At 52.4% G+C, this 27,570-nt stretch overlaps 2 protein-coding genes and 1 pseudogene across 18 annotated transcripts in view; 1 reads left to right on the forward strand and 2 right to left on the reverse strand.

Annotated features, from left to right (window-relative positions):
- PPFIA4 (PTPRF interacting protein alpha 4) overlaps positions 1-17,747 on the forward strand; it is a 50,103-nt gene extending 32,356 nt beyond the window's left edge. For 10 of the 17 annotated variants that reach the window (XR_010336487.1, XR_010336492.1, XR_010336494.1 and 7 more), the window contains 12 exons: positions 442-535; positions 1,004-1,085; positions 1,453-1,653; positions 2,376-2,438; positions 3,050-3,076; positions 5,167-5,342; positions 9,205-9,302; positions 9,958-10,133; positions 12,864-12,932; positions 16,839-17,019; positions 17,232-17,340; positions 17,599-17,688. Coding sequence is in view for 7 of the 17 variants with exons in the window: in XM_012459438.2 (XP_012314861.2) it covers positions 442-535; positions 1,004-1,085; positions 1,453-1,653; positions 2,376-2,438; positions 3,050-3,076; positions 5,167-5,342; positions 9,205-9,302; positions 9,958-10,133; positions 12,864-12,932; positions 16,839-17,019; positions 17,599-17,648 (1,217 nt within the window). In the remaining 10 variants the exon portion in view is untranslated. Of the gene's footprint in view, positions 1-441; positions 536-1,003; positions 1,086-1,452; positions 1,654-2,375; positions 2,439-3,049; positions 3,077-5,166; positions 5,343-9,204; positions 9,303-9,957; positions 10,134-12,863; positions 12,933-16,838; positions 17,020-17,231; positions 17,341-17,598 lie in introns of all 17 variants that reach the window. The other 7 variants (XM_012459438.2, XM_012459440.2, XM_012459445.2 and 4 more) reach the window with 2 other exon arrangements.
- On the reverse strand, positions 13,997-14,115 carry LOC135268243 (5S ribosomal RNA; annotated as a pseudogene).
- Positions 17,748-24,277: 6,530 nt separating the features above from the next.
- MYOG (myogenin) lies at positions 24,278-27,246 on the reverse strand. The gene is made up of 3 exons (XM_012459433.2): positions 26,715-27,246; positions 25,881-25,962; positions 24,278-25,250 (listed from the first exon to the last, which is right to left on the reverse strand). Exons 1-3 carry the CDS (start codon positions 27,183-27,185, stop codon positions 25,129-25,131), a joined length of 675 nt encoding a protein of 224 aa, XP_012314856.1. The 5' UTR covers positions 27,186-27,246; the 3' UTR covers positions 24,278-25,128.
- Between the last annotated feature and the right edge of the window lie 324 nt (positions 27,247-27,570).

Below are 27,570 nucleotides of genomic sequence, written 5' to 3' on the forward strand. Positions count from 1 at the left end.
CACCCAGAGAAGAAGGCCCAGAGACACACCTCAGTGTGCAGATTTCCCCACCCCGACCCAAGCCAGGGCCATCCTTCTCTGAGCCTTGTGGCCCACTGTGTCTGGGGCTCTGGGTTTCCTTTGCACCTTGGCTTGGAGGAAGGGCAGGTTCTATCTAGGATTCTGGGTGGGATAACTTGGGTCCATCTGGCTGGAAAACACCCCCAGGGCTGAGGATCTTGGGAGACTCTCTGAACTAGGGATGACCCGCTTGATGCCGCTGTCTGAGACTGCCTGGATGTAGGGACATTGAGCAGAAACTCCAGGAATAATGGGTGGTTCTATCAGGCCATCAGTTGTCCTCTGCTGAGGAAGCTCCTGCAGCTTCTGTTCCCCACCCCTGATCAGGCAAGGGAGGAGAGGCAGAGAGCTTGGCTGACATGCACATCTCTTTCCTTGTAGTTATGCTAACAGACTCCGAGTTCAGTATGCAGGAGCCTATGGTGCCTGCCAAGCTGGGGACCCAGGCAGAGAAGGACCGGCGACTGAAGAAGAAGTAAGAGCCACAGGCCAGGCTCTGCCAGGCTGGGGCCCAGCCCCCCACCCACTTTCCTTCCCCTGGGCTGCTGTGAAACTGAGCTAAGGGACCCAGATCCCAGCAAGGCCCTTCCTGAATTGAGTTGGCCTGGTCCATGTGGGCACAGCAGAGTTGAGAGAAAGTTCTTAGGTTGCACCTAGGGAGAAGGAGGCAAGGGGATGATGGGAGAGCGACCTGGGTCCTGCGGGTCTCTGGCAGGGCAGATTGAAATCTCTAAGTCAGTGTCAGGTCACATACAGAGAGCCCCTTGCCCTCTGGGGGTGGAGAGTATTCCTGTCCCATTTCTTGTTGTCATATTGCTTCAGGTGTAGAGCAGAGGAAGTCCAGGGTGGGGAGCAAGCGTTGTGGGTATCCAGGGGTCCCTGGAGCAAGCACAGTTAAGAGAGAAGGAAGAACTAGTGAGTCTGTTGTTCCTCTTCCTATAAGACACCAGCTGCTTGAAGATGCCCGCAGAAAAGGAATGCCCTTTGCCCAGTGGGATGGTCCTACTGTGGTCTCCTGGCTGGAGGTAAGCCTGAGTGAAGGAAGTCGACTCAGGGATCTGGAGGGAAGGATGTGTGGGGTGGGCAGAGGGGTGGTGTCCTGGAACTTTTACAGTGTGTTTCTCCTCTGCCAACTGCACGTGTGCCATACCTAGCATTTAGCTCCTCTCCCCCTCCCCAGCACACACACATACCAGTCAGAGGACAGAGTTGATGCTACTTTTAATCTGTAAAACGGGAGAGAGAGGGATTTGATGACCTCCACATTCCTATGATCTGCATTTGTTATTCTGAGTCCGTGGATGAGGCCTGGCCCTTGCCCCTTGCTATTGCCAAACTTTTGGTGGTAGGGCCCAGGCCTTGAATTATACCCCCTGTGCCTGGTGTCTGCAGCTGTGGGTAGGGATGCCTGCCTGGTACGTGGCAGCCTGCCGGGCCAACGTCAAGAGTGGTGCCATCATGTCCGCCCTGTCGGACACAGAGATCCAGCGGGAGATCGGCATCAGCAATGCCCTGCACCGGCTCAAGCTCCGCCTGGCCATTCAGGAGATGGTGTCACTGACCAGCCCCTCTGCCCCGCCCACCTCCAGGACTGTGAGTGGCCCCTCCCTTGCCCAGGACATTTTCAGAGGTCCTGGAACAGTGTCTGCAAGGCCTCCTGTTGGGCTTTGGGAAGATGCGGCATTGAGTCCTGCCCCTTCCATCCCATCCTCGCAAAGGGCTCTCCCTGGTCTTCAGGAGGATATGACATTGATTCTAGGAGGATCCCAGCAGCCTTGGTTCCCTGCCTCTCACATAGCACCCATGGGGTTCCATTTCCCCATCCCTACTCTGCCAAAATTTCCAGGTTTCTGGGCAGAGTTCCCAGGATGGGCTTTCTGGGGTTTTGTATGGTTGCCAGGTTGGGGGAAACAAAGGGAAGGGCATTTGTGACATTGTCTTGGTCCTCTAACCTCAACACAAGAATGCAGACTGCTCCATGGGCCCCTGGGGGGAAATCTTTTATTACTGGCCATCTCCATGATTGAGGTCAGCCCCCATTCCAGATCAGCATCATGCATTCTTACTCAGCCAGGAAACATTTATTGAGCATCTTCCGTGTGCCAGGTGCTGTGCTAAGCAGTGTGGCTATGGTGGTAACAGAGATGTGGCTTCTGCTATCCACTTACTTAGAGCCATACAGTGTGCAGAGCTGTGAGCTGGACCCCTGGGAGGATCTAGGGAGGGAGCTTTGTCCTTGTCCTTTGGGTGCCCAGCCGGATGGGGATCCTGGGGACCCACACCCAGGATGAACTAGGTTTCCTCTCTGCCTGCAGTCTTCTGGGAATGTCTGGGTTACCCATGAAGAGATGGAAACTCTGGAAACATCTACTAAAACAGTGAGTCTGGCCCTTGGCCTTTGTCCTTGGGCCTAGGGTTAAGACTGATGATGCCCACAGGATGAGGGGAAGGTTGTGGGCAGTCAGAGTGGGCTGCCATAGACCTCATGTGAGACTGGTGTCCTTGATGTGTGATCTGCTCAGGGTGGAGGGCTGTTGGGAGAGGGGTGGGGCTGGGAGCAGTTGGTATGTGCGTGGTCCTTCCCAGGGGGTCACAAGCTTGTCCTGGGCTGTTGGTGTGCTGCAGGGTAGGGGAGCTGGGTTGGGGAGGGCTCTGCCCTGCTATGGACCTGAGCCACAGAGTCTCTGCCCTTGTGCTTCCTCCCTGGTGGAGGAATGGGGAGTGTTGGGAGAGCTGGGCATCTTGCCTGGCTCCCAGTCAAGCCTGGGAGGTGTGTGTTTTTGCCAAACACATATTTGCCCTGTCTCACTGCAAACATGGGTGCACACACCAACCTTGTGTTCTCTCTCAACCATCCTGACAAGCTTTCCCCAGTTACCCAGCCAGATAACTGGGGGATCTTTTCCCCTCCTTGATGGGGCCTAGGGTAGAGCTGATGGGTTTCTTGACTTTGCCTGTTTCCCCTAAATGCTGCACTTGTTCCTGCTAGGACAGTGAGGAGGGCAGCTGGGCTCAGGTAAGACCCCTCCCCTGTCTAGAACCAGCTCCCAGAACTCCAGGACAGTGTTCTTCCAGTAGGTTCTCTCCCCAGCAGGAATCTCTGAATCTCACTTCCCATGAAAAGCCCTGGACACAGGTTCTCAGCTTCCAGCAGAGCATCCCCCACCCCCACCCCGTTCCCTCTAGCTGCTTGTTCTGGTTTCTCAGGATGGCCGGTGAGGAGCCCTGGAGGGCTGTGGCCCCTGCACTCCTGGCCCTTCTTCTCAGTCTCACCCTTTTCCTAGGAATAATGAGACCTAGATTAGTATGAGTCTTCTTCCTCTCCCTGTCCCTCTCAGGGGCACCCTGGTGAACTGAGCAAAGGTCTGTCATCCATCCATTTCGTGAACAAACATTTATAGGTATTAGGCCTTATCAGGCTCTCTGGATTTAGAAGTGAACAAAGCAAGCCCTCATGGAGGCAGTAACAAATAAAGCAATAATATCAGTAAACAAACCACGTCAATAGGGATAAAAAAGACAGTCTCAATAAACAAAGGGACAATATTGGATAGAGATGCGAGCTGTGAAGCAGAATGAAGCAGGGAGCAGCACTGTTTATACCTGCTCAAGAGATTGGCTGAACCATTCGCAGCATAAAACACCCTTGGCAGAGGTGATGGGGGGACCCATCCGACGGGTGTTAAATGAAGAATGCGGATCCTAACAGGTGCATGGAATTCGATACCAAAACTAAAAACCAAACAAAATTAATAATATGTTGTTTAGCTGGGTGCAGTGGCTCACACCTGTAATCCCAGCACTTTGGGAGGCTGAGGTGGGTGGATCACCTGAGGTCGGGAGTTAGAGACCAGCCTGATCAACATGGAGAAACCCTGTCTCTACTAAAAAAAAATAAATTAGCCGGGCGTGGTGGTGCATGCCTGTAATCCCAGCTACTCAGGAGGCTGAGGCAGGAGAATCATTTGAACCCAGAGGGTGGAGGTTGCGGTAAGCCAAGACTGGGCCATTGCACTCCAGCCTGGGCAGCAAGAGCGAAACTCCGTCTGAAAAAAAGAAATAATAATATGTTGTTTAGGGACATATACATGGATGATTGTAAAAAGTGTAAAACAATGTTTTACAACCAAGAGATTAGTCAGAAAACTCAGCATAGTGGTTCCCTCTGTGCGGGGCAGCAGGAGACCGGCGGTGACAGAGCGTCAGCGCACAGAGGGTGCAGTGGGGGTAATGCGCTGCTGCCTAGCTTAGTTGGTGTCCACTGTTGCTAACTTCATTTTATGCTTCATAATGAGCATGTTACATATAGTCTTAGAAGTATCAGCTCTTACACTGTAAAAGGGAACAAAATAGACTTTTTCCATCTGGAAAAGTAAGGGTAAGGAAATGAGGTAGGGTCACGGTGGAAACTAAAGCTTTCTCAGGACGGGTGGTCAGGGAGCACCCTGCCCAGATCAGGAGGCCACGTCCACATGGCACAGGCCCTGCAGGACCAGCGGGTAGGGTGTGCGTGGGAAAGCAACAAAGGACCTGGGGCGTTCTCGGAGCAGAGGCTCAGGCCTTAGAGAATGCGTGCTGGCTGTTCAGGCGCAGGCCACCACCCTTTATTTGTGTCACTCCTCTGCCAACATTTAACTTCCTTCCTTCTGGCATGAAGCCAGCCTTGTCCCTGAGTGAGACAGGCTTCCTTTGCCACGCGGCAGGTTCTCTGTAACAACACGGCCTTTCCCCTGGGCTCAGCGGGCTTGAGGCTCACTGAGAGTCAGGAAGCCACGTCTGCTGCACGATACCACAAATGCAATCCAGAGTCAACAGGAAGGATTTCATATTAGCTGCTGCCGGGATAGCCACTTCTGTTCATTAGTGTAGATAATTGATATGTGAGTGGAATCGTTATCATTTAGAGATCTTAAAAAGTTCCATTTAAAATCTCCACCTCCCACCACTACCAGCCCCCTTAGTGAAGATAAACTGAAATTGTACTGGACTGCCCTTCCTCCCTCACGGGTGGAGGATGGATTCATGCGTCTCCCAACCAGCTGTACCAGCCTCAGCCTGCCGGCTCTACCTTCCTCCCCCATAACCTCCTGCATCTCGTTTCCCTAGACCCTGGCCTATGGGGACATGAACCACGAGTGGATTGGGAACGAATGGCTGCCCAGCCTGGGGCTCCCGCAGTACCGCAGCTACTTCATGGAGTGCCTGGTGGACGCCCGCATGCTGGACCACCTCACCAAGAAGGACCTGCGGGTCCACCTGAAGATGGTGGACAGCTTCCATCGGTGAGCGAGGCTGGGCCTGGGGCTGCCTCCCTCGTGGGGGCCTCCCCCAGCTCTGAGGGTCTGCCTTTAGGAACAGAGGGGGCCTCCATCTCTTCCCATGGCCTCTTCTGAGGGGTAACACGTCTCCCCTTGGGAAAGTCTCCCTCGTCAAATCCTTGTCTCATCCTGTAATTTGAGGATTCTGATCCTCAGATTGACCAGGTTTTTGTCCTCATAATGACCAGGTCATTATATCTAGTCCTGAAGACACAAAAAGTCCTTTTTCTTTTGCTTCACCTCCTTTGAGATGTCCCAGGTCTGAGTTTTATTGCTTGTCTTTGGCCTTGTTGAATTTGCTGTGTTTACTCCAACAAGACTCAGACTGAACCTGGTGTTCAATTTAGGCGTCTCATTCCTCCCAAGGTGAGGGGGAAGGTCTTCCTTGGCCTTTGCCATGCCAGCATCCCAGATCAGAACCTCTCTGCTTTGGGCTCACATCCTTTTTTTAGGAGGTCATCCAGTCCTCTCCTGCTCTTTGCTGAAAAGATCTTCTGTTCAAAAGTATCTGCAGCAGAGGTTCCCAAACTGGCAGCCTGTGGGCAGAATTTGGCCCAGAGATGTGTTTTTGTTTGGCCCATATATATCTTGGGAGCTTGTTTGGAGGTTCTAGCAGAGGAGCGTAGCTACTCATATACCCTTGACCGAAGACCAGTCCTCCTCTATCGGGGATGGTCGTCCTCTTCGACTGAGCACGCAGCTTTGGGAGGGACGCACATGGAGCGGTGAGGGAGGAAGGGGACACCCGCCTAGCCAGCCAGATCAGCCGAATCAACCCTGGCGATCAATGGGGTGACATGTCGCAGCCAGATCACCCTCACATCCTGGCCCACATATAGCTTAACAACTCAAATTGAGTTGCCAGTATTTAAACAGTAAGAGGTTTTATATACAATTCTGGATTTCTGGCTTCTCTTGAAACCTTGAAAGCTCTGTCAACACATTCTAGCATGGAAGCAGCCAGCTGGAGCTGAAGAGCAGGACAGGTGGGCCTGCTCTGGGACCTCCCAGCCCCCCAGCTTTCGTCCCTCACCTGCGTTACCTGCCTGGTCCCAGTAGGCATTTGTGCTGGAGAACGAAGTGGGTGGGCATGGTTCCAGGAGTTGGCAGTTTTTAGGAAGTCCTTCTTAATGTCCAGCTTCAGATCGTGTGGGTGGCTCTTTGGCTGGATAATAAGACAAGGAGTAACGCTCTTCAAAGTTCCCTCAGGGCTCCATGGATGTCCTGTGGTCACTCCAACTGAGATATCATAGAAATTAAATCTGGAAGGGATCTAGTTAGTGTCCCTGTTTTATGGATGAGAACCTTGAGGCATGGGGAGGAGCAGTAGCCCCAAGGTCACTCAAGGATGATAGTGGAGTACAGGGGACCCCAGGTACGCTGACTCAATCCAGTGCTCTTGCCACCACAAGGCAGAGCCTCCTGGCCTGGAACCCTTGGCCCGTCTGACCCCAGCAGGAATGCTGCTTGTGAGGGAAGACTGCATCCTCTCCTCTGCACCCACCCCCCACCCAAATCAGCTAGGGCTGAAAGGGAATCGTTTGTCTCTGCCCGGAGGCTGCCAGGCCCAGCTGCACCTGTCCCCTACTCAGTGATTGATAGGGCTAGGGAGAGATGAGCTGTTCGCCTGCCAAGCCTGGATGTGCCCGGGCTGCTAGAGGATCTGTCAGCCCGGCCCCAGCCAGGACTATGGAAATCCTCCCCCCAACCCCTCTGCCCTGTCCCCAGGAGAGAATTGCGGCCTGCACTTGTGGTTCTAGGTTCAGCTCTGAATCTTGAGTACTTCAGAGTTTCTAAAACATTTTCACATCTCACCGCCAAACTATGTATCTACCTGCTTTTATTCCACTTAAAACTTCACAGGCATGTTCTTACGTCTTTAAAATTTCTTTTAAATCATAATTTTTATGGCAAGAAAGGGATATTTAAAAACCTTATTTTACAGATAAGGAAAACAAGTTCAACAGAGGTCGATTTGCATCGGGTCACTCAGCCAGGTGGTTACAGACTGGGGCTCAAATCCTTGTCTCTTGACACCCTACTCAGAGCTCTCTTCCTTGGGACATGGTGCTCTATCGAGCAGGTCTTCTAGAAGAGCTCCTGTTATGGTAGGACAAGCATGCACAATAGTCACGAATGTCACCCTAATAGTGCTGCCACTACCGAGTGCCTGTAATGTTCCCAGGGCTGGGCTAAGCTCTTGCATTTCTTCTCACCTGCAGGAGAGGTGTGACCCCATCTCACATTTGCTGGATGCCCCTCAGCTAGGAAGGGGCTGAGCTGGTATCCAAACCCAGGTTGGCCTAACTTTCAGGGCTTTATATTTTTGCTGTGGTATGCAGGAGCTTTGAAAGAAACTGGACTGAAAATGATAGTGAGTGAGCTTGAAATTAGACAGAAAGCATTTCCAGTCACGAGCCGTGTGTATACATGGCCCTTCCCAGTGGAGCAAGGCTTAAACCAGCGGCTTGAGCAACACATGAGTGGCTTGGGCCAGATAAGGGTTCCTGGAAGTGGCATCTCTGAGCTCTGTTCTAGGCCGAAGAGCCTCCTGCTTAGAAATGAGGGGAGAGGACGAGGGAGCAGTCTGTGCAGTTTAATCTCAAAAAGCAGTGCCCTCAATAAGAGTCAAAAGCAGACAGAGTTGGGAGGGAACTTCCATTTTAATTCTCTACAGATGATGGAAAAACTCAGAGAAGCTGAATGACAGGAGCGTTCAAGGAAGGAAGAATACTACAGCTCTTCCAAGATGGAATGAGCTGCCTTGGGAAGTAATGAGTTCAGGCACAGGTTCAGTGACTACTCTGAAGGAAGCTATAGAGGTGACTCCTGCCTTAGGTGGGAGTGTGGACTGATGGCCCCCAGGGTTCCTTCTGACCCTCAGGATCTGTGGTTCTATACCTGGCTTAGTTACTGAATGCTTACTGTGCACCTGATACTGTTTAAGTACTTTCAGTAATTTGTGTGAATTAATTATTTCATTTACTTCATCAAGCATTTGTAGAGTCCCTGCCTGTGTTCAGGGTTTAGGATCAGTGAACAAACTTATATTCTAACTGGAAGAGACAGTCAAGGAATAATAAATATATGGTATGTTAATAGACAAAACATGCTAGGAAAAAAAATTGACCAGGGTGAGGGGGATTGGGAGTATGGGCCAGGGGAGGTGATGGTGATATTGCAATTTTAAATCTGATGAACAATGTGACTAGTGAATTGTACTGAGAAGGTGACATTTAAGCAAAGACTTAATGGAGAGAAAAGGAGTAAGCTACACAGCCGAGTGGGGGAGGCATGTTCCGGGCAGAGGCAGCCACCAGTGCAAAGGCCCTGAGGCCCGCAGGGTTTGAGGAGCAGCAGGGGTGTCAGCGCGGCTGCAGCAGGGAGAGCAAGGAGAGTGGCTGAGGCAGGGGTTAGACAGGCAGGGGAGCAGATCTTGGAGCCATGGTCACGACCTGAGTGAAGTGGGATACAGAGGGGTTTCTTGTTTTTGCTTTTTCTTCTACTTGCAGGTGGATCTTTGTCATTCTAGTGTCTGGAGAGAGAGGGGCATGTTGGTTTGATTGAAAGAAATTTTTTCACATCAATCAATCCCCAGGCCCGCTCCCTGGCTGAGAGGGAGGATATGGGGTAGACAGAGAAAGGGGGTCACCTCGGGATGGATCTTGGGCAAGCCCCTGGGGAAGGAGGAGTACGAGGGGGCTGGGGTGCTCTCTGTGCTAGAGGCAGTAGGTCTGGACGTGCTGTGGCTGGTGCTGGATGTGGGACAGGTGGGGTGGGAATGTGGCCCCACTGAGGCTCTGGCTCGGGGGCTGTGTGTCTGCAGAACCAGTCTTCAGTATGGCATCATGTGTCTGAAGAGACTGAATTATGACCGGAAGGAGCTGGAGAAGAGGCGAGAGGAGAGCCAGCATGAGATCAAGGGTAAGCTCGTCAGGCTTGGAGAGGGTGCAGGAGCAGCCTGCTGGGCTGGTCCCTGCCTTGAGCCAAATGGAGGGGAGGCATTCTGTGGCTCAGGGAATCTCCCAGTCTGACAGGGAAGAGGCAGCCTCACCTTAGGGAGCTCCCAGTCTGTTGGAGGAGACACAGTCCATGCCACGTTGGCCGTAATTCCCCTCCCTCGATCCCACATACCAGACGGCAGCCACCAACTGGACAAATGCAGTGAATCCTCTGGAATGGTGTTATAGACTGGTGCTTGTGGCACTTGGTGATCTGGGTGGGGTGGGAGACGCAGGTTTTAGAGGAGACCTTGAAGGTGGGAAGAATAAGAAGGCCATTCCAGCCTGGGGCAGGGGGGTGACCCGTGCAAGGGCTCTGGGGAGAAAGCTCGGAGCCTGTTAGCCTGACTCTGGGTTCTGTAACCTGGCAGGGATGGAGTGAGTAGAGGGTTGGTTCCCCAGGAGCCCAGGTGCCAGGGAGGACAGAAAGAAGATATGGAAAGTTGGGGATGGGGTGGGGGCCAGAGAGCAAGGTGGACTGGGGGCTCTGGGTTTTGGGTGCTGTGCGTCTCATCCTTGGAGGGCCCTTGATGAAATGTAGTGTCTCCTTCCGTCCCTTTTCTTCCCCCACCCTCCAGATGTGCTGGTTTGGACCAACGACCAGGTGGTTCATTGGGTCCAGTCTATTGGGCTCCGGGACTACGCAGGAAACCTGCACGAGAGTGGTGTGCACGGAGCCTTGCTGGCCCTGGACGAGAACTTCGACCACAACACGCTGGCCCTGATCCTCCAGATCCCCACACAGAACACCCAAGTGGGCAGCCTTTTAATCAGTCAGCCTGTCTCTCCCTTCTCCCTCACTTGCTTTCTTTCTTTCCCTCATACACAAAGGCTTAGGTATCTTGCAGAAAGGGGAGGCGGGGGCTTTTCTAGGGCCTATGCCAGAGGGGATTGCAGTGTTCTCAATCCTCCAGTAGTCCCTGTGTGTAAGCAAGCCCCCATGGGCACACATATGTGTGGGCCTAGCGTGGGCCTGGCACACAATGTGCTCTTACAGTGCGCGTCCCCATCCTGCCCGGGGTACCTCCGTCTCCCCCTAACCCCACTTCCTAGCTGAGGCTTTGAGCCTTCCTTTTCATCCTGCTTCTCTGATCTGACTTTTCTTAGAGGGGGATTAGTCCCAGGGCCTGGAGGGACCACAGAGCCCATACCACCTTTGTCTACCACCTGAGGGATCTGCTCCTGGGCCCCCAGGCTTCAAAAAGCTAAATATACCAAATCACACAGCCCAGAGCTTCGCCATGCCAGGGCTTTGGCTCTCTGTCAACAGCTCAAAAGATTAAACATCTCCTGAAATTACATTTCATCATTTTTATGGAGCTGTCATCTAAGAATATATCTAAATGTTTCTTGAACCTATTTATATTTCTGGCCTTTCTAACTTCCTGTGGGTAATAGATTCTAGAAGTACTGCTTGTTGTGTAGAGGACTTCCTGATTTTATTTGTCCTAAAAATGCCCCTGTCAGGCCCCTGGGGAGGGAACTACCTCCTCCTAATAGTTTAGGTTTGGTAAGGATATTTGTATTTAACCAGTTCTCACCTTTCGTGATTTCATAAACTCTGATTGTATTGCCTCTGGGCCCAAGCCTTTGTCTCTCCAGACACAGTCTTCTTAATTCTTTTAGGCTTTCCTCATATAGACTCGCCTCTGTCCCCTGATTGTTTTAGCTGCCCTTGTCTGGACTGTTTGCAGCTGTCAGATCTCTTTTGAAATTCAGCCACCAGAGCTGCACAGTCTATTCTGGGAGCAGACACGTTTTGGCTTGAGTGACGGCAGGGCTGTGTTGTCTCATAATTCTGGGTAGTGTGTTGGCCTTTTAGGGGTGGTGGCAGTGCACAGGGCCAGTGTGTCCTGTAGGCATTCTGCAGTGACCCCTCTACCCCAACGAGTCAAAATGGATAGGACAGATCCCCTCATTCTCCAAGAGGAACTTGGATTTCTCCCCCAAGTGCAGTTCTCTCTACTTGCCCACTTTGGGCAAAAGCCTCATCTGGGGCTTTCCTGGCCACTCACATGGCTTTGTGAGATGCTGCTGAAATTTATACCTGTCCTCCTCACCTTTCACTGCCCAGAGGAGCAGGGTCGTTTGGATACTTGAAATTTACTATGCTTCTTTCAAATCATTTCTAAAAATGTTATGTTCCCAATACTGGCACAGACTGTCCTTAGGTTAATATTTTCCACCCAGAAATGGATTTTTCTGTTTCTTTGATTTCCTATCTCTAACGCATTCAGTTTTGGAGGATAGCAATAATTCTGTAAATAGTAGCAGGGACACCTCTCTATGGCTTTCTAACCTTTCTTAATTTCCTGACCCAGTCATTGAGCTTAGCTGTTGGGAGGAGTAGTGTCTGACCCAATATGGAATTCCTCATTTAAAATGGTTAAAAATGGCTCGGAGTGGTAGCTCAGGCCTGTATGCTTAGCATTTTGGGAGGTCAAGGTGGGAGGATTGCTTGAGTCCAGGAGTTCAAGACCAGCCTGGGTAACATAGTGAGATCCAGTCTCTACAAAAGTTTTAAAATATTAACTGGGTTTGGTAGTGCGTGACTGTAGTCTCAATTACTGGGGAGGCTAAGGCAGGAGTTTTGCTTGAGCCCAGGAGTTTAAGGCCGCAGTGAGCCATGATTGTGCCACTGGACTCCAGCCTGGGCAACAGAGTGAGACCCTGTCTGACTCAAAAAGAAAAAAAAAAGCTTAAAAATATCTGGTAGCAATTTTGAAAACTTTTCAATTTTCTGGCATTTCTGAAAACTCTGAATGAGTTAATCTCCTGGGAGGCCTAGAGAAAGGGTTTATGCACACAGCCCAGGGACCACCAACATCCATGACTGAGCAGGCTTCCTGATTTAAGCTTTTGATGTGAAAACTTATCCGACAGATTTATTTAATTCAAATTAGTTCAATTCTGGTGATCCATGGTTTATATGCTTACTTACCCCTCCAGAAAGACAGTCAAGCACGACTTTCCCCTTTCAGACAATGTTTTTTCCAAGTAGGTGAAGTCTGCTTATCTATGTGTTCTATGGTCCTACTTTTTTGTTTTTTTCTTGGAAACAGGATCTTGTTCTGACACTCAGTCTGGAGTGCAGGTGCGATCATAGCTCACTGCAGCCTCAAACTCCTGGGCTTAAGCTATCCTCCTGCCCAGCCAGTAGCTGGGACTATAGGTGTACACAACCATGCCAAGTTAATTTTTTTAATGGTAGAGTCAAGGTCTTGCTATGTCGCCAAGGCTGCTAGTTTTTTTTTTAAATACATTTTTCTAGTTTGTTGTATATGAAAGAATCCTAGGCTTATGGTTTTACTTCTGAGGTTTGCTTGAAGGAGAAGCTTCAGAAAGGTTGTAAAGGTCTCTAATTGGCTAAATGCACTGAAGCCTTGCATCTCTACCCTTGGACCCTATGAAAAAAGTGAAAGATGGCATAAAGGTAGTTAACTCTAGTTAACCACCTTTCCCTCCCCTGCTCTATGTTCTCCAGGCACGTCAAGTGATGGAAAGAGAGTTCAATAACCTCTTGGCTTTGGGCACAGACCGGAAGCTGGATGACGTGAGTACCTGGCCATGAATTAGGGGCTTTGGGGATTTGGTCATCTTAGTTGGATTGCAGTTCATGAGTTCTGCCTTCCCTTGGCTAGTTATTGGAAGGCTAATGTAAGGGAGGAGAGCCAGAGGGGATGGGGATAATGTCAAGGGGTTGAGGAGGTGGGCCAGCCCTAGAAGGACTTGTCTTGGGTAGCAATAGGCTGTGGCGAAGTCTCTGTGAAAATCCTGTGCAAAAGCTGAAGGCCCCACGTGTACTTCCAGCATCTTTCAATTTGGTGCCCTGCCTTCCTATCCGCATAGGATCAGAGATTTTCCCCAAAGGCCATATCCTTGGGAGCACACCTTTTTCTTGATCTCTCAGACCATGGCTCTTCAGTGCTGAGCTCAGCATAACTCCAGCCTGCTCAGTAAGACTCCAGCCCATCCTCCAGGAACATGGGTGTGTGGAGGTGGATGCCCTGCTGAGGCTGTTAAATGACAGGTTTGCTCTCTTGCTCCCCAGCGCAATCTGCACAGCTAAACACCTGCTCAGCCTTTTACCATCCCAGCTTTCTCTAGTTTCACCCTTGGGGCTACCTTCACACCAAGTTAAAGTTTTTCTCTCTCCGCCCTCCTGGTCGCTGAAGGAACAGTCCCTTGCTCTTGATTTCATCAGGCCTTCCCCTTGAGCTGAGGGAAGACCCTGGCATTTGGAGTCCTATGGTCCCCTTTGAGATGCTGACCTAAGCGCACCGGTTTCCTGAGGTCATAGCCCTTCCTTGGCCCCTGCCTCCTCTTCCTCCTTTTCTCCTCCCTCCTCACGTTCCCATCACTGCCCTTGCCTGTCAGGTTTGCCATAGTTGATTTGGCTCCAAATAAGTTAAAAGCCCAGAGCGTGTTTATTTTTCGCTGCTCTGTCTTCATTCAGATCACTGATTCTTAATGGGGCTAAAACCCACCCTTGTAGAAGGATTGCTGTGCCTCAGGGAGACACAGGGCACTCTCAGGAGTACACAGAATTTGTGGAAGTGTTTTCTTCACAGAGGTATCTTGAAGTTTGGGAGAAAAAAACAGATTTTTTTTTTTTTAAGCCTACGGCATCTGGTACTCCCAGGCGGTCTCCCATCCAAGTACTAACCAGGCCCGACCCTGCTTTGCTTCTGAGATCTGACGAGATTGGGCACGTTCAGGGTCGTATGACCGTAGACGGAAAAAATAGATTTATATATGTATATTTTTTGGTCATTTGGATACTTGAAAAGAGATCAACTGGCAGTGCCCTACCCCCAACCCAGAGCTGTCCCAACTCTGAGAGATGTTTTCCCCATGCCCCTGTGATATTGACCCTCCCACTAATTCTGCATGCACTTAGGATCGCAGCTTTCTTTGTTGCTGTCTGGAGAAATGACTCCCATATATCTATTAGTGTGGTGCTAATTTAGAAGCTATGTAGTCCTTCAGTCCTTACAAAAATATTCCTTGCCTGCCCTGTGCCAGGCATTGTGCCAGGCATGGTGGTTAGTGATGACGATGTCTCACTTAATGGTAACGATCACCACATGAAACAGGTTATTATGCTCATCTTACGTACGGATGAGGAAATTGAAGCTCAAAGAGGGAACTTACTTGCTGTGGCAGAGCAGGACTGCAGCAGATACGTGTCTGATTCCTGAGCTCTTCCCCCTTGTTCCACTTCCTCTGGGAAGCTTGTGGAGCTATCTGGCCTATCAGGCCCCAGACATTGGGGTGGTATTATTGATTAGACATTGGGGTGCACATAGGGCAGTGCAGTGGGGTTTTTGGGATGCAAGTAGGTTTGGGCTAGAGAGGATAGCTTTTGCAGGAAGCATAGAGTAGAAGCCAGGTCCTGGGAATAAGGTAAGATTTGGGGTTGGGGGCAGGGTCTGTGGTCCAGGGAGACTGCCTCCTGTCCAGACGTCTAGCACATCATCAGCAACCTTGAGCTGTCTCTTGCAACCAGACCCTCTGCCGATTTTGGTTTTTAGTGTCCCTTCTCAAGCTTCAAGGCTCTTGAGGGTGGTATCCAGTTCTCCCTCTACATGGAAATGAGGACTCAAGGGAAATAAGGAGGAGGAGAGTGGGAAGGAAGAATATCTGATTATTACGGGACAGCAGAGGAGTGTAGAAACAGGTCTTAGGGTTGGCTGAAGGTGGAAATGGAGAAAAGGGGAAGGTGGGAGAGAGAAAAGAGGCTCTGGGCTAGGGTAAGAGCAAGATCATGGGGAGGATGGCAGTGACAAGGAACATTTCTGACAGACTCAGGAATGGGACTCCTGCATGAAGAGCCAGCTGCCACCTATTCATTTAATGAGTATTTACTGAGTGCCTAAGGTGATCCCAGGCACTGCTCACAGGTTGGGGATACATTGGTTGGAACAAAAAAGATTATGGTTTCTGCCCCATGGAGCATAGAATTTGAGAGAGAGAGAAAGAGTGAGAGAGAACGTGAAAGGCATGGAGGTAGGGAGAAAGGAAGGAGGTGGGAAAAGGGGAGGAGGAAAGATACAGTCATGCGTGGCTTGGTGACGCTTCGCCATGGGGATGAGTTCTGAGAAATGCATCATTAGGCAATTTGATCACTATGAACATAGAATGGACTTACACAAACCTAGGTGGTATAGCCTATTGCACACCTAAGCTCCATGGTATAGCCTGTTGCTCCTAGGCTACAAATCTATATAGCTTGTTACTGTATTGAATGCTGTTGGCATTTGTATTTGTGTTTCTAAACAGAAAAGGCACAGTGAAAGTATTATAATCTTATGGGACCACCATTGTATATGTCATCCATCACTCACTGAAACATGTGGTGTGTGACTGTATTAATAAAATAATCTCATAAATACATATAAAAATGCTACTAGGAGGAGTGCTATGACAGGGAGGGACATGGTGCTGAGAATTTATCAGAGCATTTGGCCCACTCAGGGCACACACAACAAACCCTAGGGGGTCGGGGCTGGGAGGGGTTGTGGAGGCAGAACAGGCGGGTGAATGTCCGTTGTTCCTGCTAGTCCCACCCCGCCTGCGTCAGCTCTGAGAACATGGGCTGGAGGGAGATGGTCATGACTTCCAAGCAGGGTGGATGGAGGCTCCGAAGTGTGGGGAGGGGAGGCCTGTGCAGAGGGACCTACTGTAAGATTGTGGCCTTGGGTGCCCTGTGGCAGAGATGATTATTTCTGAGACATGCTGGCAGGGGTGAGGGGGGCAGATGGCAGGGGCTGCCTGCCATGTCCTTTGGAGGAGCTTGCATCTACTTGGTCATCTGCTTGACCCATCTCTGTCACTGGGTGATTTCATCTGATCCCATTAGCGATAGGCAGCCTGAGAAGTAGGGCAGATGTTATTATTCCCATTTTACTGATGATGAAACCGCGGCTCAGAGAGGTCACTCATCTGGTCCAGGGTCACATAGCCAGTAAAATGGCAGAGTCAGGATTAGAAGCCAGGTGTCTGCCTCCTGACAGTGCTCTTCCGGCATACTGGGTTACAGCCATTCAGAGGTCCCAGAAGTACAGGACAGTGTGTATAGGGACTGGCTGTCACTTCCCATGGGCTGAGGCTGAGGAGAGCCTTGAAAGGTCAGTGGTCATGCCAAGCCCACTTTGAGAAGATTGCAGTGGGCTGGGAAACAGTTCAACTGCAGGATGGCAGACCCAACCACATTCTCCCCACACGCTCCCCTCATCCGCCAGCCAGAGACAGGGAAGTTCAGAGTCGCAGGGTTTCCCGATTCACTGTACAGATGGAAAAACTCAGGCCTAGAAAGGGGAGGTGACCCCGCTCCCCTCTTTCCAAAGGGATAGGGTTGGTGCTCCTAGAACCTCCCGCGACTGGCCCCCTCCAGGCAGGCCGTGGGGATGGCAATTCCAACAGGGCCCTCGGGCCTTTGGTGTCCCCCACCGTGCAGGGGGATGACAAGGTGTTCCGCCGCGCGCCCTCCTGGAGAAAGCGCTTCCGGCCGCGGGAGCACCACGGCGGCGGCGGCATGCTCAGCGCCTCGGCAGAGACCCTCCCGGCGGGCTTCCGCGTGTCCACCCTGGGGCCCCTGCAGCCCCCACCGGCCCCGCCAAAGAAGATCATGCCTGAAGGTGAGTGACAGGCGGGCTGGGCATGGCTGAGGCCCAGGCGAGCTCCTTCCTGGCTCCTTCCTGGCACCCTGGGGCCGACCGGGCGGAGAGGGACAAGGCCGAGGCTGGCGCCCCGCGCTCCCGGGCTGCCGCTGCACTAACGCCGCGGGGAGCGTGTGCGCGCACTAACCCGCCGCTCTGTGTGTTCTCCCGCGGCTGCTGACTCCTCCCAGCCGGGACGGCGGGGGCGCAGAGACTGGAGACCTCCACGGTTCGGACCTACTCCTGCTGACCCCCCACCCTCCCGCCCCGGGTCTGACGGGGGTGTGCCCGTGGCTCGGGGTAAGTGGGCCAGGCCCGGGGACGCGGGCACCTTGCTGCTGGCCCTTGGCCCCACGCACCTACCTCTGGCTGCCGGCCTGGCCCTGCTGCTCCAGCCCCGCTCTCCAGCCTGCCCGGCTTGCCCCTTCCCGCTTCATCTGGCCCGGGTGCTTTGCGCTTGGAGCACGCTGCGCTGCCGCTGCTGCACACCCTGCCACCCGCCCCACAGATGCCCCGCAACCTGCCTCAGTGCGATGCCTGTCTCTCTCTCTCCCTCAGCTCACTCCCACTATCTCTACGGACACATGCTCTCCGCCTTCCGGGACTAGCCACAGCCCCCAGGGCGGGCTTCCTCCTTCTGGGTTTCACAGGCACCAGACCCCTCCTGCTCGTTCCCCTTCCTTCCACGGCTCCTAGTCTCGTCCGTGACTTTCCGGTTGCTCTGGATCTCAGAATATACTCGTCCACCTCCTCTGCACCCCACAACCCCCAGTTCCACCATGTGTCCTTTGTAAGTCTGGTGAATGTGGCTGGCGTCTCCTGGTATCGTGGAGGCACCCAGGTTGTCCACGCTTGGGATTCTGGGGGAAGGAGAGAAGGGCGGTCCAGGGTGGATGTGAAGCCACCCTTCCTCTTCTGGAGCCAGACTGGTCTGCATTGCAACCTCCACCAGGACCAGGATCCTGGGCCACAGGCTGGGATGGCCCTTCCAAGAAAGGGTCATTTCACACGCTGCCCTGCTTGGGCTATTCAACCTTAGGGTCTCTGTCCACGTCTGGCCGTGCCAAACAGTCTGGCAGCTGGTTTTGACACCCCCAGCGTCACTACTCTCCCAACCCATCACCATGACTGCAGTTCCTGCCTCCATTCTCTTGGGGACAGGGAGGGGCTGGGAAGGGCTACAGGAAGGCCCCATTCTCCCTAAGGATGGTGAGGCTGGGAGGAGGAAGGCTGAGGTAGCCATTCCAGGCCCTGGCATAAGCTGAATCCCGAATGTGGGTTTGGGAAGAACCAGAGAGAAATGGATCCCTGAACTCTGGGCCAAGGGTGAGGAAGGGGAAATTCTAAGCCCCTGCCCTATAAGAGGTAGGCAGACCAGCCAGAGGGAGAGCCAATGGCCTCTGGTAGCCTTAAGCCCAAAGGGCAGTGGGAATGCCCCCCTCTGCCTCACTTCTTTAGTAACCCCAGCCCTATAAAAATGAACCTGATGGGTGGATTGAATATACATTGACCCTAAAGTCAAGTATGGGGAAAAGGCAGACTGAGGCATCCTTTCTCTGACATCCCAGCAAGAAAATAGCTTCTCCTACAGTGATTCATGTCCAAGGTCCAGGAGATCCAATGTTGGCGAAGGCAGCCACTCTCCTGCTTATCCTCAAATCACCCAGCCCTAATCCAGGCTCTTTTGGTGTGCAGGGACTGCCTCCTCCCAGAATTCCTAAGATCCGCCCAGCTTCCGCCATTTTCATTGCTTTCCCCAGCAGCATGGTGAGAACTGGGGCTGAGGGATACACGTCCTGATTTGGTAGGAATATTATTCCCAAGAAATTCCCCCTCCTCACCTACTCCCTGATCCTACCAAGGTGCCTGAAAATGTTCAAGACTTATGTTCAGGGCGGGATGATGGACCCCAGGGCTTCATCAAAGTGAGAGGAAAGCAAAAGCGTCTGGCACGTGTTTCTTGGAGAGGGGCCAGGGCAGTGCCATCCTACAGGTGGCTGGAGCAGCTGCTTTGCAACCTGATCACCTTGAGTTCTGAGCAGGGACTAGGCTCGCAGGTGAGATAATGGGCCAGGGCACCCAGTCCAGAAGGAGCAGTGGCACCTGAGCAGTGCCAGGGCTTAGAGCTTGCTGCCCCTTTTCAGTAGAGGAGAGGCTCATGAGTGGTGTGGCGGGGTGGGCTCTCCGCTAGGCTTGGGCAAGGCAGCCACCTGCCCTTGCTCTCCCTTATTGTTCCCCGGCCTCCCTGCCATCAAGTTCTGGGAGTGGAGATGGAGGGATTATTGAGCAGAAAATGAGTTGGATGGAGATAAAGAGCTCCCATCCCTGGGTAGTGGATGTTAAGATGATGGAGATTCCTAAGATTGGTGGAGTTGGGCACTGCACAGGCATCTGACTCTGTCAGGGTGCTTTTGATGGGCTGGCTATATGGGGCACTCAGTCTCAGCCTCTCCCCTCTACAAATCCTGCCACTGTTGGCCATGTTGTAAGGCAGCAGCTGTGCCAGGGAAGCTGGGTCCATTCAGGGCACCTTGAGAATTATTGCAGGGAGGTGATGAGAAGCGAAATCTGTGCAAACAGTGATGGAAGGCTGTTGTCTTGGTGTATCCCTTGCCTCATAGTCAATATATTTTTTTCTTTGGAGAGTCACCAGTGACCCGAGCCCTCCACACCAGCCTCCTGTATCTCATCAGGTCCCTTCTCAGTACTGTATTGGCTCAGTGCATCAGGAATGGGTGTATGGGTGTGTGTGGGTGTGAGTGTGAGTGTGTATATACCAATAAACAACCTGGTTTTAAGATAATGTATAAATGGCCTCCAGTCTTTTTTTTTTTTTTTTTTTAACTTTGAAGCTCACCTGAGATTTCCAGCTTCTTTCACAGTCGTAAAGGCTGCTGTACTCTGGAGAGGAAATATCACAGTTTTGAGAACTTAGAGTCAATAACTGTCTGTTTACTTATGTAAGCACAGGATTGACAGATTAATGTTTGGGTTGCATGTGCCCAGTGGGTAGAGGACCAGATAAGGAGAGAGGAGCCCGATGTCTTCCTTCATCTCGCTCCTCTGGTCAGGCTGTCACTCTTTCCCGCTGCTCCTGGAGTTCCTTCTCCTGAATGCCCCCTGGTCACATCACTCTACTGTTCCTACTTTCAGCAGCTCCCAGCACCTCTAGATCAGAGTTGCAGCTCCTCCTCACTGTGGCCTAAGAAGCCATTCATAACTTGCCTCCTCAGTCTTTTCTCCTCCCACCAGGCTCCAGTCTGCCCAACTCAGAAACATGGTGTCCGCCCAACTCAGAAACATGGTGTCCGCCCAACTCAGAAACATGGTGTCCGCCCAACTCAGAACCATGGTGTCCACCCAGCCCCATCACTAGAAGGCAGCACGTTGCTTCTGTCATTACCTTTGCAGTTTTGAGCCTTCAAGACCACTTCAGGCATCACTGGGGAGGCATCACCTCCCCTCCCCAGCAGAGCTAGATAACCAGCAACGCTTTGCTCTCCCAACACTGCACACTGCGCAGGCTGGGCAGCAATTGGGTCCCACGCTGGGTTGCGAGTTCCGTCCTTTAGGGCAGTCTTGTTGATCTCTGCATATCCTTGAATGAATCAATGCACTAGCCTTCTCTCAGAGGGTTGTATAGGGATTAATATTAGTAAAGGCTAAAAATCACTGAGTACTGTTGTTTGCCAGACACTGTTCTAAGCACAGTAAATATATTAACTCATTAATCCTCACAACTCTGATATATTCTCAGCATTTTATAGAACAGGACATTTTAAGGCTAAGATGATATAGCTGGTAAGAGACAGATGTGGGTTCAAACCTAGGTCTTCCTGACTCCAGTGTCTTGTCCTTAACTACAATATGTATGTTAAAACTCCTGACCCAGTGCCGGGAGTGTTTATCTTTTCTTTATTTTTCATTTGGAGTAGCATGAGGAAAAGGAGTGCTTATCAAATGTTGCTTGCTTCTTTTTTAAGTCAACTTAAGCTCCTGTGCCTCAGCAAGCCTTTCCCAGATACCCAGTCCGCTTTCCCTGACTCCTTGGTGTGTAAACTCGTGGTCTTTGGCTTCTATGAATCTTCACGGGGCTGTGTTTCTTCTGCTTCCTGGAGTGGTGAACCCCCTTCATGCAGCACAGTGCACCAGGCATCCTTGTGTCCTCTTTAAGGCTGATGGGGCCCCAAACACTGATGGAGCAAGGATGGCCACGTCCATGGGCACAGGTGAGGGGAGGGAGTGGGACAAGGCACCCTGGACACAGCCCAGTGAGGGCAAACAGAGGTGAGGGAAGGTGCTGGCCTCTGGGGGTCCCTTGCTACTCTCTCCAGGATCAAAGGTAAAATTGATGAGCCCTGGTGATTGGCTATGGGAATGAGATCTTCACTGGAGGGATCCAGGAAAGCTATGACCTCCCTGTGCTGCCTCCCACTGGGACAGGGGATATAGACGGAGTGGACTTATGTGGAAATAGGAGTTTGATTTTGATTTTGGACATGCTGGGCTTGAGGTGAGAACTGGACATCATGGTTCCATCTGCATTTATGGGAAAGAAGCAGCTAGGTCTCTATCCTGGAACCATTTCCTTTGCTCCCTCTAGGAATGCTCCAAGCAGTGAGGGACAGGGAGTCCAGATCCAAATGGGGACCTGTGGCTGAGGGGGATGAGGCACAGCTAGAACTGTGGAGGGGCTGTGATTGGAGTTCCCACTCAGGCCTCGGTTGAACTTCCTTAGGCAAGGTCCCGGTTCAGCCTGAAGTCTTCCAGTCTCACCTTCAGGCTTTTCTGCCCCAGCCTGGGGTCCAGAAGCCCCGGGGAAGCCTAAGGAACCTAACATGTTGGGACGGCGTTTTACCCAGGAAGCAGATACCTGAGCTGAGGGGTATCCTTTTCTCTCACCCTCCGCAGTCACTCCTCCGCCGCCTCCCTCTCCAGTTGATCCACCCCGTCTACACCTGCAGCACTTAAGAAGGGTTTCCAGTCTACCAAATCAATTACTCTGAGAGGTTAGATACCTAAGAACGCTCATCAGAGTGCTGCAAGTAGTATTGTAAGCATTCTTCAATTCACACCAATTACCTAAGCACTCTAAGAAGTTCCTATTTACACACCGACACTTAGTATGCCAATTTTAAGTAATATTTATCTTTTCATTGTAGTGGATTCCCTAAAGTCCATTATTAGGCAACATTTGATTAACCCAGTTTGATTTATTGTAGGCGCTTCCAGCTATAGAACGAATTCGAGCTCTCCCTGAAGAACTCGAACGCATTGTTCATTAATTGGAGCCTTCTCTGTAATTCTGTTGTGAAGATTAAGCATTTGCTAATTTAAGGAAGTCCCTGTGCTTTGATAACAATTGTTTATTCTGTGAAAATGAGTGAGGCTGGGCTTCTGCTTTGCAGAGTTTGCCATTCACACCTGTGGAATTCTAGCGAATTATTTTTTCCTTAAGGACTTAAGGATGTGAGAAAGTAATTGACAGTGTCCACATGCCACCGTGGTAGGGATCTCTTGCATCCAGTATCATTGCCGAGGACTGTTCATTCTTCCCAGAGTATGAACGTGAACCTCATTGTCTAATTTTCAAGATAACTGAAGAGGAGTTGATTAAAAAAAAATATTTCCAGCAACCCCAGAGCCTGTCCTTCAGCAGAGCGGAGTGCCTTCCTTGGCCAGTCAGAAGAAGGGCAAGGGATGGGCAGGTCACAGCTGCAGGTGACAGGGTTGTTTCCACCCTAGGAGCGTGGGAGGTGCCGGGGGCAGAGGAAATGAACCTGAGGGGAGAATATCCTCCATGGATGTGTCCTGAGTATTTTCGGAGGGTAATAAAAGAGTGAATAGATTCCAGAGTCAAGGCATTGCAGCCAGCCTGGTTGCCCTCCTCATTCCCAAGGGCAGTGAATCAGGGCTAAGAGTCATGGAAATGACCTTGGTCCTCCTCTCCAGTTCTTCCAAGGGGGAAAGACTAAACTCAGTGACACCAGCTTGAAAAGAAGAAAATCCCACCAATGGGAGCAGAGTAGGCCAATTTGCAATTCCCAATAAGCCATGCCTGACTGGTTTGAGATAGGCAGGCAGTGGGGGAGACCCTCCCTTCTGCACCCTCACCTGAGTTCTGTGAGCCTCCAGAGGTTCCTTCTGATTCTTTTCCTTAGGCAGAGTTTCTGGAGAACCTCGAGGGACACAGTGTTAACTCTCCTCTCCAGCAGTAAGGTCAGGAGTGTGAGTGTGGGAGAGATGGCCCAGCTGAGCCCAGAGCCAGCGCAGGGTGGTCGCTAGAGCCTCAGGCAACACTGGGTTAAGTCCATTGTCAAGGGCCCCAAAGAATTAAGTAGGGCTGGAGTATACCGTGCTCTGAATCCCTGCCTCTGTAATGATTCTGATACTTATAATTTGCAACGAACCAGATGAACTTACCCCTAAGCAGTTGGAATTAATAAAGTTTTCAGTAGATGTTCATGTTCCATTTGAATTCTAGCTCCTGTTAACTCCCCAGTTAATCCCTATGTAATGTCTGTCCAAAAATCTTTGTTCTCAATTTCCCACCCACCTTCTACGCTCAGGAAGCTAATCTTTGCAAAATAGCAACCCAAATGAAGAGGACCCCAGTTTCTCTTCGATTATTCTTTGTGGACCCCTTTACCCTCCCTGAGCCGAATCACCTTCACGCTGGGAGCTGCAAGCAGGAACCAGGATCCCCTTCTGCCTGGAGGGAATGGAGGAGAGTGGGGAGGGGACATGCTATTTGGCCCACAAGGAAGTTACAGTGTCTGACCTCACTCCTTTTCTCACCTCTCACTTCTCTACAGGGCTCCTGGTATTGTGAAACCAGGGCAGAGGTGGGGACTAGGGAAGGGAAACCACAAATTCTACCTCTGCACCCTGGCTGTGGGCTGAGCACTGGGCATACGAGGTGCTCAGTTAACTGAAACCAGAGGACCTTTTGGGATATGACACAGAGCACAGCAACCTGTGAGCAACGGCTGTGAAGTATAGTGCAATGGAGTGCCCCCCCAGTTGTCCTCCGTGTCCCACAAGGATGTCTGTGGAATCTGGTCTCCCCCTAGACCGAGGTCCAGACATGCCTGACTTCCTTTGGCATGGTAAAAAGAGCAGGGGCCTCAGTGCCTAGTGACCACCAGCAAGGCGAGGCCCTCAGCGCTGTGGAGCCCTGCCCACTAGGTCGTGTCCGGACTGCTCAGTGGGAAGGGGGATGTCAGTCATTGCCCTCCCTGCTCCGTGGGAGGGGCAGGGCTATCAGTCATCTCCCTCCCTCTGCATCATCACTGACACTCTTCTGGCAACCAGTCTTTATTCGTTTTTTAAAAAAGGAAATCCAAATAAGTTAGCAAAAAAAAAAAAAAAAAAAAATACAAAACAATGGCAAAACCACACGATGCTTAGTTAACAAAAGAAATCACCCCCAAGAGCCCCCAACCCACTTTCCCTGCCTGTCCCCGGCAACTTCAGCACAGGAGACCTTGGTCAGATGGCAGCTTTACAAACAACACACAAAACAAAACAAAACACGACATAAAACCACTGGAAGGTTCCCAATATTCACTGCAAAAGCTTGGCCCCCCAGGGACTCGGGAACAGAGGATTGTTCCTCTCCCTTTCTTCTCTCTCAATTCAGGGCAGGCCCAGCCCAGCCACTGGCATCGGGAAGAGACCAGAACAGGAGATATGCACAGCTTGTCCAGGTCAGGACACTGTCTTTGTCTCTCAAACCGTTTCATTTGGGGGGTGGAATTAGAGGCCGCGTTATGATAAAAAGGAAGCTCCTGAGTTTGCCCCCTGAGCTGAGGCATACACGAGGGGGTGCTCTGGTCCCCTGCTTTACCTCCCTGGAAAGGGGATGCCCTCTCCTCCAAGGAGGCAGCTGAATGAGGGCATCCATTCCCTTGCTGGGGGGTGCGTTAACCTTACATGGATGAGGAAGGGGATAGTCTGGCCTACGGCACCCCAGAGCTGGCTTCCTATCATCGGGGTGCCCTGGCTTAGGAGACCCCTGCTGTAGAAGCAGTGGCATCTGTGGCCAGCTTGGGGGGCTCACAAGGACGCCTGGCCTGGCAGACAATCTCAGTTGGGCATGGTTTCATCTGGGAAGGCCACAGACACATCTTCCACTGTGATGCTGTCCACGATGGAGGTGAGGGAGTGCAGGTTGTGGGCATCTGTAGGGTCAGCCGTGAGCAGATGATCTGTAAGGGGAGGTGGGAGGGTGGTACCTGAGTGAGGAGTGGGGGTTCTTGAGGCCCAGAATGGGGAAATGGGGGATGGGACCCTTGGGGTGACACAGGTTTTCCAGGACAGATGGGTGACAAAGCTCGGGAGTTCTACTCCCTAGTCCCCGCCTTTCCCCATGCTGTATGTGTGTGTGTGTGTGTGTGTGTGTGTGTGTGTGTGTGTGTGTGTGAGAGTGTGTGTGCGCCCTCCTCTCTGAAATCCCCTGGTGAGGTAGGATTTGGAAGCAGCCACTCCAGTTGGAGCAGGATGGAGCTCCTCAGAGACTGGACCTGCCCTTTGCTGGGCCCAGTTTTGCAGCACTGACTCAGCACTTCACAGGGACCCCTGGGGCGGGGACATTGTCCTCTCTGTGGAGAAGGTCAGCCACCAGGCATCAGCTGGGGAGCTGCAGGAGCCACCATCACTCCTTTGCTGGTCCCGACTACAGGGGCACACAGAACCTCCGAGCCCACCCTTTGGGCCCTGGAGTCCACAGGTCCCTGTAGAGACCCAAGGAAGAGGACCAGAGCAAGGAATAAGGTAAGAGGGGAGAACCTGGCCCAGGGAGGGACTGAGGGGTTGGAGCCAAGTTTGCCCTCACTTACCCCCGGGGTTGGCGCCGAACTCCAGTGCGCTGCCCCACTCTGGACTGCAGGAGGCGCTGTGAGAGCTGCATTCGCTGGGCACCTGCAAGACAGGGCGAAGGCCCAAGGTCGGGGCACAGCCATTCTTTGATGTGTCTCTCTGCCTAGTCCCAGTGGGCAGAAGCACCTGTGGTGGGGTCAGAGGGTGGGCCACAGGCTGTGGCCTTCCAGCATAGGCCATCCCCAACCCCAGAATCTTTGCAAACAGCTCCTCCACTCCCCAGAGGCCCTGCTTCCAGGCCTTCCTGGCCTCCATCCTGGGTGGCGGTTCTGCCCTCAGAGGACACCAGCTTAAAGGGGTCCCTGGTTCTTCTGACCCTGGGGATAAGGGTGATGGGAACAGACTGGCCCAGTGAGAGTCGCTCTGCACAGGCCTACTGAGTGGGTTTTCTCTCTGCTCAGCAACAGCCAGGATGGGGGTAGGACGTGGGGCAAGGCAGTGTTCTCTGGTGAACTTGGCCTGGCCTTTCAGGCTCTGACTCAGGCGTTGGGGTTAGTTCTCACCCTCACCCGGGCTGGCTGTGGCCTTGCTCCCGATCCTTTCTTTAACCGTGTGTTCCCCACTCCCACCCCTTCTGTACTTCCTCCCCACCGCCTTTATCTCGTCGGGAAAGAACACAGGACACGGGAGGTCAGCTGGACAGCCCAGCTCTGATCAGGGAAGGGCTTCTGCAGCCCCTCAATCCTGTCTGGCACCTGCTTCAACCCTCTGAGCCCCTGTTGGGGTCTTGAGGCTGTCCAGGTGCCTCCCTCTGACCCCCTCCCCCTGGGCAGGAGGATGAGATGGCCACTTACCCCTGGCTGGGGCCCGCCCCCGCCCCGGTAGCGGAGGTCTCGCTCCTCCTGGTTGAGGGAACTGAGCAGGGCCTGCAGGCGCTCGATGTACTGGATGGCGCTGCGCAGGATCTCCACCTTGGGCAGCCGCTGGTTGGGGTTGAGCAGGGTGCTCCTCTTCAGGGCCTCGAAGGCCTCGTTCACCTTCTTGAGCCTGCGCTTCTCCCTCAGCGTGGCCGCCCGCCGCCGGTCCACGGACACCGACTTCCTCTTACACACCTTACACGCCCACGGCAGGCACTGGCCGGGGCAGTGTTCGGGGGTCCCCAGCCCCTTGTCCTCGAGGGGCCCTCGGGCCTCAGGGCTCAGGCTGAGCTCTGTCCGCTCATAGCCTGGTGGCTCGAAGCCCTGGAGGTGGACGGGCAGGTAGTTTTCCCCGTCATAGAAGCGGGGTTCCTGGTAGAAATAGGGGCACGTCTCATACAGCTCCATGGGGTCGGAAAAGGCTTGTTCCTGCCACCAGCCCCCAAGCTCCTGCAGCCCCTCACGCCAACTGCTGGGTGCCATTTAAACCCTCCCCGCTGGCATGGAACCAGAGATAAATATAGCCAACGCCACAGAAACCTGAGCCCGCTCTAAGCTGTTGCCGCACATCAAGACGTTTACAGTGGATTACATGTGATTCCCCTTCTCTCTCCCCCACGGCCCCCGCCCCACCCAGCCAGCCTGCCCCTGGCCCAGGCGGGCTCCTGTGCACGGGTCGGGAGGCCGTCGGGTGTAATTTGATTAGTTTTCATTTCTCAGCAGCCTCGGTGGGGCAAGGGGCGCTGGGGGAGGACACATTCCCCTCTCATCTGCTCCTTTCAATTACTCCTAG

Source organism: Aotus nancymaae, unplaced genomic scaffold, assembly GCF_030222135.1.
Source record: "Aotus nancymaae isolate 86718 unplaced genomic scaffold, 86718_ANA_hifiasm-v0.15.2.pri h1tg000039l, whole genome shotgun sequence".
NCBI classification, from domain to species: domain Eukaryota; kingdom Metazoa; phylum Chordata; class Mammalia; order Primates; family Aotidae; genus Aotus; species Aotus nancymaae.

Bases quoted from the DNA above. Each gene is read 5' to 3' on its own strand.
- MYOG (XM_012459433.2), bottom strand. From the start codon at position 27,185: ATGGAGCTGTATGAGACGTGCCCCTATTTCTACCAGGAACCCCGCTTC. The intron at 25,963-26,714 runs GTAAGTGGCCAT...CCTGTCTTGCAG, and splicing joins GGGGCGGGCCCCAGCCAGGG to GTGCCCAGCGAATGCAGCTC. The intron at 25,251-25,880 runs GTAAGTGAGGGC...CTCCCCTTACAG, and splicing joins GTTCGGCGCCAACCCCGGGG to ATCATCTGCTCACGGCTGAC.